This window comes from Typopeltis vanoorti, chromosome 10, assembly GCF_054136105.1.
Source record: "Typopeltis vanoorti isolate ZY-2024b chromosome 10, IOZ_Tvanoo_1.0, whole genome shotgun sequence".
NCBI classification, from domain to species: Eukaryota; Metazoa; Arthropoda; class Arachnida; order Uropygi; family Thelyphonidae; genus Typopeltis; species Typopeltis vanoorti.
Genome location: NC_143558.1, coordinates 18,580,280 through 18,596,042, shown reverse-complemented (window position 1 = coordinate 18,596,042; position 15,763 = coordinate 18,580,280). Strand labels below are relative to the sequence as shown.

Here is a 15,763-nt window from a genome sequence, read left to right as displayed (position 1 = left end):
CTTTCTGAAGTGGTACTCCCCTTTTTGCTTGCATTTCCAAGCTCGTACATGGTTGAAGCTGGTTTCAGCCATGTTAATTCCATTTTAACAAAACAAGGAAATAAGCTAGATATAGAATTCTGTGGCGATTTAAGGCTGAAACTTACTAATTTTGAACCCAACATTGCTAATCTTGTCAAGAGTCACGAAGCACACCCTTCATGTTGACAACGTTAGTAAATTGTATACTAAGTTAATTAAAGTCTTACTTTCATATATATAAGGAAGATTATATTATTGTTATTTTGTTATCTAAATTAAATTTTATATTTTATATATTATTTATCCCTCCTATCAAATATGTAATGTTAAGAAGGACGTCAAAATCAAAAACATATCCCTTTGACGTTAAGTCAATATAATAATATATACTATATTATACATACAATAAACATTATAACTATAAAATAAACAATCTGAAAACTCACATAAGCGTCTTTTTTGCTTTTTGTTATAATTAAGCAATAGTAAAATAGAGGGGGTCAATAAAAAGTCAAGAAACTCTTGAAGGGGTAGACGGTCAAAGAAGTTTGGCAACCCCTGGTTTAAAAGATGATTCTTTTCTCACTGATTTCCTCAAATTGTCCTATAGATGTTTGTACAGTTCCTTTTATGTAGGTATTTCCACAGACACTCCCCATCTGTACTGGCTACCACCATCTTCATCTAATTATGTACAAAAATGAGCAGCTTCCAGTCAACATTCATATATCCTTGGGAAACAGAATATCATTTTCCCAATTAATACAATCTTTAACTCTTCAAGAAACATATTAAGATTCCTTTCTTCTCTGTAAAACATTTATCCACACATGGTATTCCTGTGTTATGTTTTGAGACCTTTTATGTGTTGATATTTTTTTAATATCCCTCCTATCAAAAAACTTTGATTTATTTTATAGTATACTTTATTTTATTTTATTAATTTATTTTACGGTACACTTTCTTCCATTTCTAAGCTTTTCTAATAGCTTCTAGAACACTAGCTTGCTGCCTTACTGATATTTATCTTATATATTCTTACTAAAGTTTTCCCTTTACTTCGGTTTAAGCTACTTTTAGACACTACTTTTTTCTTATATTTTTCTCTGTGTTCTCTCAGAGCACAAGCTGACTTACTTGCTAGAGCTTTCACTAAACTGTCTTCTTTTCCTTTTCCATGATTGCCCCAGCTCCACAATCCACCATGGAGTTCTAATTTTCCTATCCTTGTAGATACTTCACAATGTGTTTGTATAGCTAAATCAGTTTCATTGTGTAGAAATTATGCAGAAAAAATGTGCATGTTAGATCAATTACTTAAAACCAAGATAAAATTGCATTTTTTTATCTTAGAATATCATATTTTTTTTAAATAATGGCTTAACACATAAGAGAAAACTAAATAGAATTTAGTTTTTTGAAATATATAGACGTAATCAATTCTATTAAGTTTGCTTTTTTATATTTTCTTTCTATTTACAGGGTGTTCGGGATAAATTTGACATTTATAATTAATTATATTTTTCCGTAAGTTACATGTATTAACACACACTTCTCTTCATTTAAAAGTTTGGACCCTTCTTCATTCATATACAAGATGTCAGAAAGGATGGATAGCTGGAACCCACCTGAATCATGGAAGAGAATAACTTGTATCATGATGATTCGTGCCCGCCATCAAAATAAGGATATTACGACTGCTGCCCAATGCTCCCTGAATACAGTAAAAACAATCAGGCATGAACTAGAGACTTGCAATGGTGACTACGAGGATGTAGCAAGAAGAAAGATCCCTAGCAGACGATCTGATTGCGTTCGTACAGCAGAATTCCTCGCAAATCTGCAGGAACAGGTGTTGAAGAACCCTGGCATTGGAATTCGGGCTTTGTTCGTGGAGTTGCTAACTGTAGTCAAGCCCTGGATAACAAGGGTAGCCAATGGTAGGCCGTATGTATGGCAGCAGGATTCGGCCCCTTGCCACACCTCTGGGAAAAGTCAAAAATGGTTGTCTGAAAATTTCTACGACTTCACCAGTCCAAATGTTTGGCCTCCAAACTCCCCAGACCTTAACCCCATGGATTATTTTGTATGGGGCGCAGTTGAAAAAGACACCAATCGCACTTCCAGTAATACAAAAGCCCAGTTAATGGATAAAATTAAAACAGTTTTTGCGGCCCTTCCCAGGGAGACTGTAGCATCAGCTTGTTCGAGGTTCCGAAGCAGAATTGAAGCTGTGATCGATGCTAATGGTGGTTATTTTGAGTAAATCTTGTTGATAGTATTGTAATTAACTCTGCCTGTAATGTTTTTTTGTCAATTCATTAAATTTAATAGATACAAAGAAGATTTTCTTTTTCCTTACGAAACTGTCAAATTTATCCCGAACACCCTGTAGTAAGAGAGAACTAAATAGAACTTAGTTTTTTTTTGAAATACAGGAGTAATATAGAAATATAGGAGTAATAAATTCTATTTAGTTTTCTCTTACATGTGTGAAGCTGTCATTTGAAAAAAAAAATTATACTATATCTAACTCACATGTCCAGGCCTTCCAAACTATGGTGTGCAGCCACTGTAAGTCTTTCATTCCTTCATACTTGATCATTTCTGGTCAGATATCATCTACTTCAGCTGCCTTTCCACATTTTAGACTTTTGATGGCTTTTTCTACTTCAAGTATGGGTATGTATTCCTGATTGCATGCCTGTTGAGTGTTTTTTTACCATTGTGCTGTCACTGATAGTTTCATTTGGCAATTTTTCGAAGTAATTACTCCATACTTTAAGGATATCTTTTTCTCCAGTTTTCATATAACCTTTATGTTCATATAACCTCTGAGTGTTCCTGGTAAGATTTATGCCAGTAAAATGTCAGCTCTTTGCTTTATGCAAATGATGTTATACTTCTAAATAAATCTGCTGCAAGAGTGCAAGATTCCCTGACTAAATTGAATAACTGTTGTAATAGATATGCATGAAGGTCAGCAATAACGAGATAAAGACAATGAAAATAGGCAAAGAATTGAAAATATCAACTGCCTTGTGAATGGAGAACCTATAGAAGAAGTAAAACATTTTAGGTTCTTAGGCATGATTTTTAGTGAAGATGGTAAATTAAATTTAGAAATAGACAACAGAATCAACAAAGCTGATATGGTATGATAGGAAGTCAACTGAATACATTTATATCGAATAAGAGAGAAATTTGTCAAAACACTAAATTAGTAGACTAGACACCACAGATATGAGAGTCCTGAGAAAGATTAGGGGCGTGAACAGATGGCAGGTGAGTACAGGTAACAGTACACGTGAATACAGGTAACAGATCGATTTGGATGAAAATTGTAGATAGGAAGTTAGTAATGATGTAAATTTTTCATGTAGTACTATTATATCCTGTGCACCCCTTGAGGGTACATGTCAGGAATTTGATAATGATGATGATTAATTGTAACCAAATCTTCATCATTCGTTACACAAAAAAATTGTAAGAACTCATTAACTTATTTTAAACATTTTTATAAACTATTAAAATATCTGATAATGTATTTTACTCTAGTTGTATATATAAGGAAAATATTTTTATTTTTCTATAACAAAATAATCAGCCAACAATAAATGCAAAAGCAACAGAAAATATGATAGCAATATTATGTATACGTGATGAGAATAATAAACTTTGTATTGTATTGTGCTGTATTGTAAATCCACGCAGAGTGGTGGACAATGTGTTTGTTTTAAGATATTGTATATTAGAAAACAGTAATGAAGGAGAAAGCTATCTTTGGTTGGTATATTTGAATTACTCAAAAGTGTAAAATTTGGAAGAGGAGGATGAGGCTTACCTCCTTTGACTACAGTACTGTTTCCCATTGTAAATATCGGCAAAAAAAGTTATCAATTTATCGAAAATTATATATTAAAAACTTCATCTTCATCATCATCATATTCCTGCCATGTACCCTCAAGGAGGATATGAGAGTACTACATGAAAAATTTACATCATTACTAACTTCCTATCTACAATTTTCCTCTAGATCAGTCTGTTACTTGCCAAGACTTCAATATTATCAGATCTTATATTTCTGTCGTCTAAGGCACTTTGTACCGTATCAATCCACCTATAATTTGGTCATCCTCTGGGTTGTTTTCCTGCGAACCTGGCAGAGAACACTTGTTTTGCCAATCTTTCCTCGCCCATTCTGTTTAAATGACCATACCATCTGAGATTAGCTCAGCTAATGCATTTTCCTGGATGCTGACATTGTCAAGTTCTTTCCTAATATCCTCATTTTTGATATGATATTGCCATTGATGCCATCTGTTCATGCCTCTAATCTTTCTCAGGATTCTCATAACTGTGGTCTCTAGTCTTTGGTCAAGTGTTTTACTTCTGACCCAGCTCTCAGATCCATAAGTTAAAACTTGTTTGAACACTGTCTTGTATACAGCTGATTTAGTGTTCCAACTAATTTCTCTCTTATTCCATATGAATTTATTCAATTGACTTCCACTATACCAGCTTTATTCATTCTGTTGTCTATTACCATATTTAATTTACCATCTTCACTAAAAATCGTGCCTAAGTAGGTGAAATGTTTTACTTGTTCCACAGGTTCTCCGTTCACAATGCAGTTGACATTTTCAATGATTCTGCCTATTTTCATTGTCTTTGACTTTTTATTGCTGACCTTCATACCATATCTATTACAATAGTTATACAATTTAGTCAAGGAATCTTGACTAAATTGTATAACTATTTAGTCAAGCTTATCAATAAATCCGACTAAATTGTATAACTATTTAGTCGGATTTATTGATAAGTATAACATTTTCTGCATAAAGCAAAGAATTTCTACAAAGAATTTCCTCTAGAATTCTTCTCAACCATTTTTCAAGTATACTTGCATATATCTTACCAGGAACACTCAGTAGGGAAATGCCTCTGTAATTCTCACATTCAGTTTTATTTCCCTTTTTATATATGGGTACTATGGGAGCTCTACTCCAATCATTGGGAATTCGTCCCTCTGTCCAGGCCTTCTGAACTATGCAGTGCAGCCACTGCAAGACTTTTATACCACCATACTTCAGCATTTCTGGTCGAATATCATATACTCCTGCTGCCTTTCCACATTTTAAGCCTTTGATGGCTTTTTCTACTTCAAGTATGGATATGTATTCCTGACTATATGCCTGTTGAGTGTTTTTTACCACTGTGCTATCACTGCTTGTTTCATTTAGCAATTTCTCGAGGTAATTACTCCATACTGGAAGGGGTGGTGAAGCGCAATACATAGCCTCTCTCACTCAAATGTCAACCTCACCTTCCCGTGGTCCATCCTGTTCTAAAAGTACAAACGAGGCACTGGCGACCGAGTATGGGCGGTATAACCTTAACACCCTAACAGAGTAAATGCTGTTAGATCTGCCTGTCCAGAGGCGTTAGGTAGCAGCCCTACCACTGGACTTACCCAGCGACAGGTTAGTAACCTGCCCTGGGGAAATTCAAAATACTTTCAAGTTTCATGCAAAGAAAAGCCAGACGGACTGTCAGGGAAAAGACCACAACCCAGGAAACGGTAAACGAAATTGGAAAAAGGAACACATAATGAAGATTGCAACATGGAATGTGAGAAGCATTGCACACAAAGAAGAAGAACTTGATAAACAACTAAACCAAGCTAACATAAAAATATGTATAGTAACAGAAACAAAGAAAAAACAAAAAGGTACAAAAGAAACAAACAACTATATACAAATCTACAGTGGGGTAAAAAAAGAAGAAAGAGCAAAAGCAGGTATAATGATTATGGTACATAAATCCCTAAAGAACAATATTGTATATTACAACTATTTGAATGAAAGACTAATAGAAATTAGACTCAAGACATTAAGAGGCCACATAACAATAATTGGTGCATATGCACCAGAAGAGGGAAAAGAAGACAGTAATATATTTTATAAAGAATTACAGAATGCCATAGATAAAACAAACAAAACTGACTATTTACTGCTAGCAGGAGATTTAAATGCCAGAATAGGAAACAAAAAATACAAAACAAACATAGGTAAATTTGGCAAAGATACATGTAATCAAAATGGTCGCAGATTGCGCGATTTTGTCATTTATAATAATATGAGAATAATGAATTAAATGTTTAAACACAAGGAAATACATAAATATACTTGGTCAGCCAGAGGATACAAATCAGTAATCGACTACATTATCACACATTTTAAATTAGCGGAGTTAATTTTAGACGTAAGAGCATATCGAGGTTTTGAATTAAACTCTGATCATTATATGGTATCAGCAAAAATTCGTTTTAAACCAAAGTGGCTAAAAACACATAGAATTGAAAATTCTTACCAGCCAAGCTACAAAATTTCTTCATTACAGGATCCTCAAGTTAGACTACAATATCAAAAATGCACAAACTTAAAAACAGAAACCACACATGAATCAAGGGACATAGAGGATGAATGGGAAAATTTGAAACAAATTCTCACAAAAGCAGCAACAGAAACCTTAGGAATAAAGCACAAATGGATTAGAAAAAGAGGACTACGAGACTGGAACAAAGAAATAGAAAATATAATAAAAACCAAAAAGGACAGTTACCAGAAATGGCTAAATTCCAAAACAATAGAAGCAGAAATAGAGTATAAAAGAAATAGTGCAATTGCAAAACGAGAAGTAAGGAAAAAACATAGAGAAAGATGGAACAATTTCGTAACAGAACTAGAAAAGGATTTATTTAAGCCACAACCCAAAACCTATAAAGTAATAAAATACATGAATAAAGAAATAAAAGAAAAGATAAAAATCCAAACAATAGATTTAGAAAAATGGGTGACCTATTTCCAAAATCTCTGGACTGATGAGAACAATGAATTAAAATTTTATAAGACAAAGAATGACCTAATAGAAAATATCACAATGTTAGAACTGAAAAATATAATAAAGAAGATGAAAAATAGGAAAATGCCAGCAGAAGACAATATAAATATAGAACTCTACAAAAATGCAGGTGAAAAATTTAATGAAAGACTTTTGAAATTTTTTAATATGGTTTGGATGTCTGGAAAAACCCCTAACTCTTGGAAAAAAGCACTGGTCATCCCAATCTATAAAAAAGGAAATAAAGACAATTGCAATAATTATAGGGGAATTAGCCTGCTTAATACAGGATATAAAATATATGCAGGAATATTAAAAGAGAAACTAAGCAGCATTGTAGAAAACAAATTACTAGAAGAACAAAATGGCTTCCGAAAAGGCCGATCCTGCATAGATCCAATTTTTACTTTAAAATTATTAATAGAAAAGAGAATTTCAAAAAGAAACACATGTGGCGTTTATTGATTATGAAAAAGCTTTTGACAAAATTAGTCGACAAAAATTGTTTAAAATATTAACCAATTTAAACATACCAAACCGACTTTTACAATCTATTCAAGAAATATATACAAGAAATAAAATAGCAGTTAAATTAGAACACACCTCAGAATGGAAAGATATATCAAGAGGAGTACGACAGGGATGTACCCTCTCACCTCTGCTTTTCAATATATATATAAATGAAATATTAACAATCTGGAAACAGCATAACCCATTTGGTATACAAATGACCCTGCAAATGAAGATAGATACACTACTATTTGCAGATGATCAAATAGTATTAGCTACATCAGAAGATGACTTACAAAGATCATTAAAATCATTAAATGATATCTCAAAGCAATATAATATGACAATATCCAAAGAAAAAACAAAAATAATGGCATTCAAAGGAGAAAACCCAATAAGAAGTAAAATAGTGATAGATAATAAAATACTAGAACAAGTAAACACTTTCAGATACTTGGGATGTGATCTATCATACGAAGAAGAAGAAAAAGACATAGACACTAAAATATCAAACTTTGTCAAAGTAAATGGCATAATAAACAGTATATTTAAGCCATCCCTGGTACAAAAACACACTAGAATCAGACTATATAATGTCTTGTCAAAACCAACTCTACTATACGGAAGCGAAACATGGACCATGAAAAGGAAAGATGAAAAACGAATTCAAACAGCAGAAATGAAGTTCCTCAGAAAAACAGCTGGATATACCAAGTGGTACCACAAAACAAATGAAGAAATCTTACAATCCCTAAAAATCAAACCAATTAATTACTACATAAGACAGTATAAACAAAAATGGCTAGAACATTTAAATCGAATGGACAACAGCAGACAACCAAAAATATTATACAGATACAAAATAAGTGGAAAAAGAAGAATCGGAAGACCAAGAAAGAGATGGCATGAGACCGGAACAGGCCACATGGCCTATATTCCATGTTAGGAAGAAGAAGAATAATTACTCTATACTTCAAGGATATCTTTTGTTAGAATGTGTTAGCAGAGCTGATCTCAGGTGGTAGGTCACTTAAACAGAATGGGTGAGAAAAGATTAGCTAATGAAGTGTTCTTTGCTAGCATGGTAGGAGGAAGACTAAGATATAGGTGGATTGATATGGTAAAAAGTGCCTTAGAAGATAGAAACATAAGATCTGACAATGTTGGAGTCTTGACAGGTAACAGATTGGTTTGGAGGAAAATTGTAGGTAGGAAGTTAGTAATGATGTAAATTTTTCATGTAGTACTATCACCCCCCCCCCTTGAGGGTATATGTTAGGAATTTGATGATGATGATGATGAAATCACATGTCTATTAAATGTTTACTAAGATAAAAATAACCCTGATATTTTGACCTCTATATCAAGGTCATCATCTTGAATACATATGTAGGAACTAAAACACATCTACCAACATGCTTAAGTAAGTTATAGCATAACTACTTTATTAACCATTTATACTATCCTGACATTTGGTGAGGGAAAGAAAGAGGAGTAAAATTTTTAGATTAAAAAATAAAATAATTGTATAGGTATAAATTAAAAGTGGAAATACATCAATTGTTACTTGGTAACTTCTCTATAGTCTGTCATCTTTAGGTTCTGTCCTTTGATCAGGTTTTCTTGTGTTTGAAGTTTGCCATCTTGTTCTTCTATCGTTCTATACCTGAATGCTATATGGGTTGTAGATGGGTCTTCCAGATTCTGCGAATTGCTAATCCATCATTCCTGTTGATGATGGGATAACGAATCAGCATCTCATAAGCTTATTTGCATTTTTTTTCATACCAAGTTTTGATGATGTGTAGGAACTTGGGTACCTTTCCAATTAATTCTGTAGTATGTTTGAACTGGATGATCAGGAGGACCTGTTTTTCCATAATGAAAGAATTTAACTTTTATATGGAAAACTTTGAGCAACAAGCTTTAGATTCAGCTAATCTAAGCCTGACATTTGGATCAGATATGTTGACAATATATTTGTTGTTTGGCCTCATGGCCACCAGACTTTAAATACATTCCTAAGCCACCTGAACAAACAACAGAAATGCATCCGGTTTACTATTGATATTGAAAAATAACATTTTTCCTTTTCTTAATACATTGTCTTTCCACAAACTGTCTTTCCTTCACAGTCTACTGTATAAAAGGCCATATAAAACTGCACATAGGCCAATAGGAACACAAAGATTTATACCACTCTCTCTGGCACAAAAATTAGGGGTAATTATCACCCTCAGACACAGACTTAGCAATTTTCTCTGATGAATGTGCTCTAGAGAATGAGTATGAAATTATAAGCAAAGCTTTTATAAAGAATGGTTACAACAGAAAAACAGTTCATAGGATGCTTCACAATAATTCTACCAAATATAAAATTCTTATTTTATACATTTTGTAATCTTTTATAGAAATTTCATAGCCATTCCATACATTAGCAGAGAATCGGAAAAATAAATTAACAGAACATAGATACAATATTAAGGCAACATCTGAACCACCAATCTGAGCATGTATTGGCAAAATTAAAAAGCCTATATAAGGTAAATTATAGTAAGTTTTTTTTTTATTGTTTCTTATTGGGAAGCAAAAGGCACAATTCCAATAAGAAACAATAAACACAAACTACACATTAAACCCATTTATTATGGAAACACAGGCATTTCTGATCATGCACTTCAAATGTGCTACAAAATTGGAAGGGTATTCATTTCCTTCACCACATCAAAACATGGTATGAAAGAAAATTCAAAGAAGCTTATGAGATGCAGATTCATCATCTCAATCTCAGCAAAAATGATGGATTAGCAAATCCAAGAGTGTGGAAGACCCATCTGAAACTCATAACAGATTCAGATGTAGAACAACAGAAGAACAAGGTGGCAGAACTCCACAAACTTTCTAACACAAGTTAGAAAGCTTGTGGAGTCAAATTCTTTATTTATTTTTTCTTTGGTATATGGTGCTTAGTTTCCAATGTTTGATTCTTGTTATCAAACTCTAATTTTTTACTTGAATAATATTTGTGTATTTGGGTATGCAGTTCATCTCTGAAGGCCATTCCACTTTGATCCTTTTTAAAACTTTTTATATATTTTTCTTATCAATATGATATTCAGTTTTATCATGCTCAAATGCAAATGGTGAACACTTTCTGTTTCAAATCTCCTGTATTATCTTGTGTTCAGAACCATCTTAAAGCTATTGCTATCAACTGTAACATAAATTAAAGATACCAAGAAATTATATTTTTGTTTAATCCTTTACCCAAGTGTAAATAAACTAAGTTTGCATGTGTAATATCTTCATCACCAAGCTACTTATATATAGAAGCTGATTACTTCACATCATTTGCCTTAGTATGCTGTAATGCAAAACATGCTTCCTTTCAGAAGTATATATTACAATGCATTATGAGGAGGGTTACTACCTGGACCGGTTTTGATCTTTATTGAGGTCTCATCAGTGGCAGCTAAACCCAGAAGAGATATCACAGTTGAATTAAGGCAGAAGTCATGTGCTAAGCTTTAACATTAATGTTATCTCACTGAGTTCAAATCTGGCTTTGCAAACTTCTGTGAGACAGCAAATGTTATTGTTTAAATTTAGTATTAATTCCACATGAAGATAGTTAATATAACAATTTTATTTAGATCTTGTTTTGTGTAATATGTATACTTCAGGAGAGATAAAAAGTGAATTACATGACAGTTTGGCAACAAGCATATAATGGTAACATTAGTACATAATATTTGAAAAAAGATTAACAATTGAAGGCATGTGTTTTTATGTTGAATCCTGTTTAGCAATGTAATGAGCATCTGAGGTCTGCATGTGCCAGGTTTTTAACAAAAGATTCATTGTTTCTTTTTGCATTAAGTTGGGTGTGTTCTCTCCTGAAGTGTACTATAAAGTTATGCAAAACTAGTTGAGATCTCTAAATGAAATAAAAAAAGAAATGAATCTGAAAAGAGTAGGAATTCATTATGAGAACTAGGATGTAAAGATCAGTGCATGTGAGGCTATCTGGTGTAAGAGGCTAATTGGATGAAATATACACTTTGTTCCTGCTATAAGCCATGCGAGGTGTTATAAGGGAGAATAGGGATAGCATATATTGGCAAATAGCATAGTGGGTGCAGGTTAAATGATTATTATGGAGATGGGACATGTAGGAAGGTAGAAATCATAACAATGAAGGAAGAAAATGGAATTTATACAGCTGCTAAGAGATTATGACCTAAACATGCATGTGATGGAATACCTGGGGTTTGAGAATGCTAGATATTGTGCTAGTACTAGAGAAGTTGTCCATTTCCAGTTAAATGCACAAGAAAATGTTGAATGATAACTATAGTAAAACATCAAAAATTTCATGTTTTTACATCCATCAGTTTAAAATATTTTTCATGGAGGATGAAGCAAGTGGAATTCATTGTCAGAAAGGTGATGAGTGCATTGATGCTCATTAAATTTACAGGACAGTTATGATTGATTATTCAGACCGGTTTTCCTGAATAAATTTTGGGATTCTGTAACAGTCTGGTTTTAATAATTACACTAATTAAAAACCAGAACTTCTGCATTTATGTTTATAGCCTATGGTTATGGCTATGATATGCATGTGGATCTGGAATTCAGTTTCCATTCTGAATAAGTAGTGTATAATTTTATGGCAGAGTTGTTAAGAATTGCTATGTTTTGAAATTTCTTAGCTATAGAAAACTGCTATCAGAGCCATTTTTTATAGCTTTTTATTTATTTATGGCCAAAGATATTCAGTGGTTTATTAATTTATAACTCTCTAGATGTACATGTGTCAAGAAAAAGTAAAAATGTAAATCTTACTCAGAAGAGTAAGATTTAGTGTTTACTAGTCTTCCTATCATTCGTCTCCATTCATATTGTTCTTATCCAAGAGAAGGACAAAAGCTGCCTACACTTGAAGTATATTACCTGGCTATCAGGATATTGTCACTCTTTTAATGATTCTGTTAATGAAAAAAAAATTTGATTTTTCATGTTTTCTTGTAATGATATATGTCTCTAACTAAATATATATTATCTTATAATTTCTATGTTTATATTTTCATTTGGATGCGTCTGCTTTTTTCCTAAATTCGTCTAATTTCTCATTAGATTTCCAGTCATTGAAAAATGATACAATATTTGCTAATTTGTTGTTGGTCATTTGTTGTAAAATAAACATTTAATTTTTTAGGTACGGAAGGAAGGTTTGCAACTGTTCCTCTTGTGGTATCAAATATTAGGTGAGAATACCTCAGAAGAATTAGATACAGTGTTTAGCAATCTTGTGCCTGGCATTCATCCTAGTTCATCTAATCCTTACACAAGAGAAGGACAAGGTCACAAAACGTTTAGAGAGCCTCCTACACCTGTTGATATTTTTCAGGAAACTTCAACTTTCTATGCACCAACTACTCAGGATGACACAGGTATGTTGGAGTATTTATACAGATTTTTTCATTGTGTAATATTTGCTTTATACATACCAAATCGAAAAGAGAGAGAGAAAAAGTATACTGTGTTGAAATGAGTATTATAATGAAGTGTACTAATTTACGTAGTACACGTGTACTAGAGCCTCCATAATTCAGTTGGTATAGACGAACCCTTTGATTGGAAAGACCTGGGTTCGATTCCTGCCCATGACATGAGGAACATTTATCTGATCTCTTTCAATTAAAGGCGAGTTAACCAGTCTCATATGGAGGTAGAAGGTTTTTCACCTGGAAACTTCTATTTTTTCATCTCTCAGAACAGGCATACTGGTCCCATGAACACATGCATCTTCAGACATAGGACAGATCTGGAATAAGGATTGACCAACCTATTCCATGGAGTTTCTGGTTTCAAATGCACAGTTAAGTGTGGGTCTATGCGTGAACGTAATTAATGATGTGTACTAATGGGCAAACAGATATATCCTACAGGCTGTGTACAGAATACACTGTCCATAATATGTGGTGAAGAATTTGACTTTTAGGATGTTGATAAATTACTGCATCATCCAAAATTAACTGCATGCAATGTTCTCAACCACTGGAAATGTGTAGGTGCGACCTAATCTAAGAAATGCACAAACCCAAAAAACCTATAGCAAGAGACTAAAGTATTCTGAAGTAAAGGACTAAAGTATTTGAAAGGTGTTATGGAAATCTTGACATTCTGATGTGAAATGATCAACCAGGAGCTCAGTCTATAAGGGTTCAGGTTAGTAGTAGGACACTATATAATGAGCTGTTTTGTCTTTCTATTCTTGAGAGCCACTTGTGACGTTAAATTAAGAATTATAAATAAACACATTAACACAAGAATATTTTAATGCTTGCCAAATATTTCAGTCTGAAACTAACAGAATATCCTCAGTGGCTTGATAGGAACAATTTTTACAAGGTGGAATAGAAACAATTGATCATTCAAAAGCAGAATGAGACGTGTGATGTTACATTACTAAGCATTAAAGAGAGGTAAATTTCATCAGAGTGACGAATAAATTATAGGTATTAATTCAAAATTTCATATAACAATCTTAATTTATAAATTCAATTACAGATAACATTAGATTAATGTAAGAATTAAAGGTCCCAATTAAAATTTTTTTTTTTTTTAGTGTGTTTTCCGGATTAAACTTTTCCATATATTTGACAAGGATATACAGTCATTTCGATTCAAGAGTTAGGGTGTTCAAGTAAGGCCTCAGCACTCTCTTTGAATGCGACATCTCTGTAGAAGGTGCGTCTTGCACCATAGAATGTTGTAGTTTGTCTCTATCCCGTGCTTTGCTAATCTAGACTTATGAGGTTTGTTGTGAAGAATGTATGATTGATGTTCTTGTATTCTTTTTTCTATAGAATGTCCAGTTTGTCCAAAGTATGACATATTGCAGTTACGAGGAACGTGATATACACCAGGCAGAGACATAGGTATTTATTTTTAAAGAGGGGAAATAGGTGGATATTTTGTTAATAGGGATATAAGTGGCCGTTAAATCATATTTCTTCAGAATTCTTGAAATTGGTTCTGAAATTCCAGAAATATATGAAATTGGAACTCGACGCATTGATTCATTGTTGTTCTGGATCGGATTGTAGGAATTGAACAGAGGTTGTGTAGTTTTTTTCGAAGAAGCCATTTAATTTCATGTGATGTTTGATGGTTGAAAGTTATTTCTGTAATTATTCATGGGGAGTTGAGCAATTAGTTCTAGCTCATCGAATTAAACATTTTATGATTCCTGTTTTTTGATAAGGATGATGGGCAGATTGTTTGAGAATGTAACATCCAGTAAAAGTGGGTTTTCTGTAAACTGTCGTTGTCAGAATACCTGAAAGTGAGCAGATGAGGAGGATGTCTAAAAAGGATAACTTGTTGTCTTTTTTAATCTGCATGGTAAACTTAATACGAGAATGTAAGGAATTGATTTTGACTAAAAAGGAAGGTAAGGAATCTCTGTTGTGAGGCCACACTGAAAAGATGTCTATATATCTCATCCAAAAGATTGGTTGAGGGAATATAGAAACAGGACGTCTTCTAGATGTTCCAAATAAAAGTTGGCAGGTGAAAGTGGACTTCCCATTGGTTGTAGAATTTGTTTTGACACAAGAAATATCCAGAGTGCATCATGAAATCGAATAATTTTATGATATCTTCTGGGAAAATGTCAGCAAGTAATTGTAAAGTCTCTTTGAGAGGTACATTAGTATATAGAGATTCTACATCGAAGCTCACCATAAGATCAGTGGGTGTTGTAATGAGATATTTTTTAATTTATTTAAGAAATCAAGAGTTTTTCAAAAAAGAGCATGTTTGCCTATATGTGATTTCAATAATTTCACTAAATATTTGGCTATGCGATAAGTAGGTAAATCAATACAGTCAACTATAGGACGGAGAGGAATGTCTGTCTTGTGAATTTTAGGTAGACCATAAAATCTAGGTGGTCTTGCAAAATGTGTTTTTAACCTTTCTATCGTGTCTGCATCTAAACTTATCACCTCATCTAGAAAGGAATTTAGTTTCTTCAGTTGCCTGTTGGTGGGTTCATGATCAAGTTCTTGGTATGTTGAGTGATCTCGAAGTAAAAGAGAAATTTTTCTTCTGTAGTTTGAAGAATTCATAATTACTGCTTCTTTTCCTTTGTCTGCTTTAGTGATAACAAGGTGATTGTGGATTTCTTAAGGAATGTAGCACTTTCTTTTCAGAAGGAGATATGTTGGAAAGAGGAAGCTTGGCTTTGAGTAGCATAGAAGCAACTTCTAGGGGGAGAGAATTAGCCTTTTCACTGAAGAGATGACTAAGGTTCTGT

At 33.1% G+C, this 15,763-nt stretch overlaps 1 protein-coding gene across 6 annotated transcripts in view; it reads left to right on the top strand.

Moving 5' to 3' along the window:
- Window positions 1–15,763, top strand: part of LOC150102202 (ral GTPase-activating protein subunit alpha-1) — an 800,562-nt gene that overhangs the window by 65,569 nt on the left and 719,230 nt on the right. For all 6 annotated transcript variants that reach the window (XM_090398990.1, XM_090398987.1, XM_090398991.1 and 3 more), the window contains exon 5: window positions 12,656–12,890. In XM_090398990.1, the coding sequence (XP_090255116.1) occupies window positions 12,656–12,890 (235 nt within the window). The remainder of the gene's footprint in view (window positions 1–12,655; window positions 12,891–15,763) is intronic.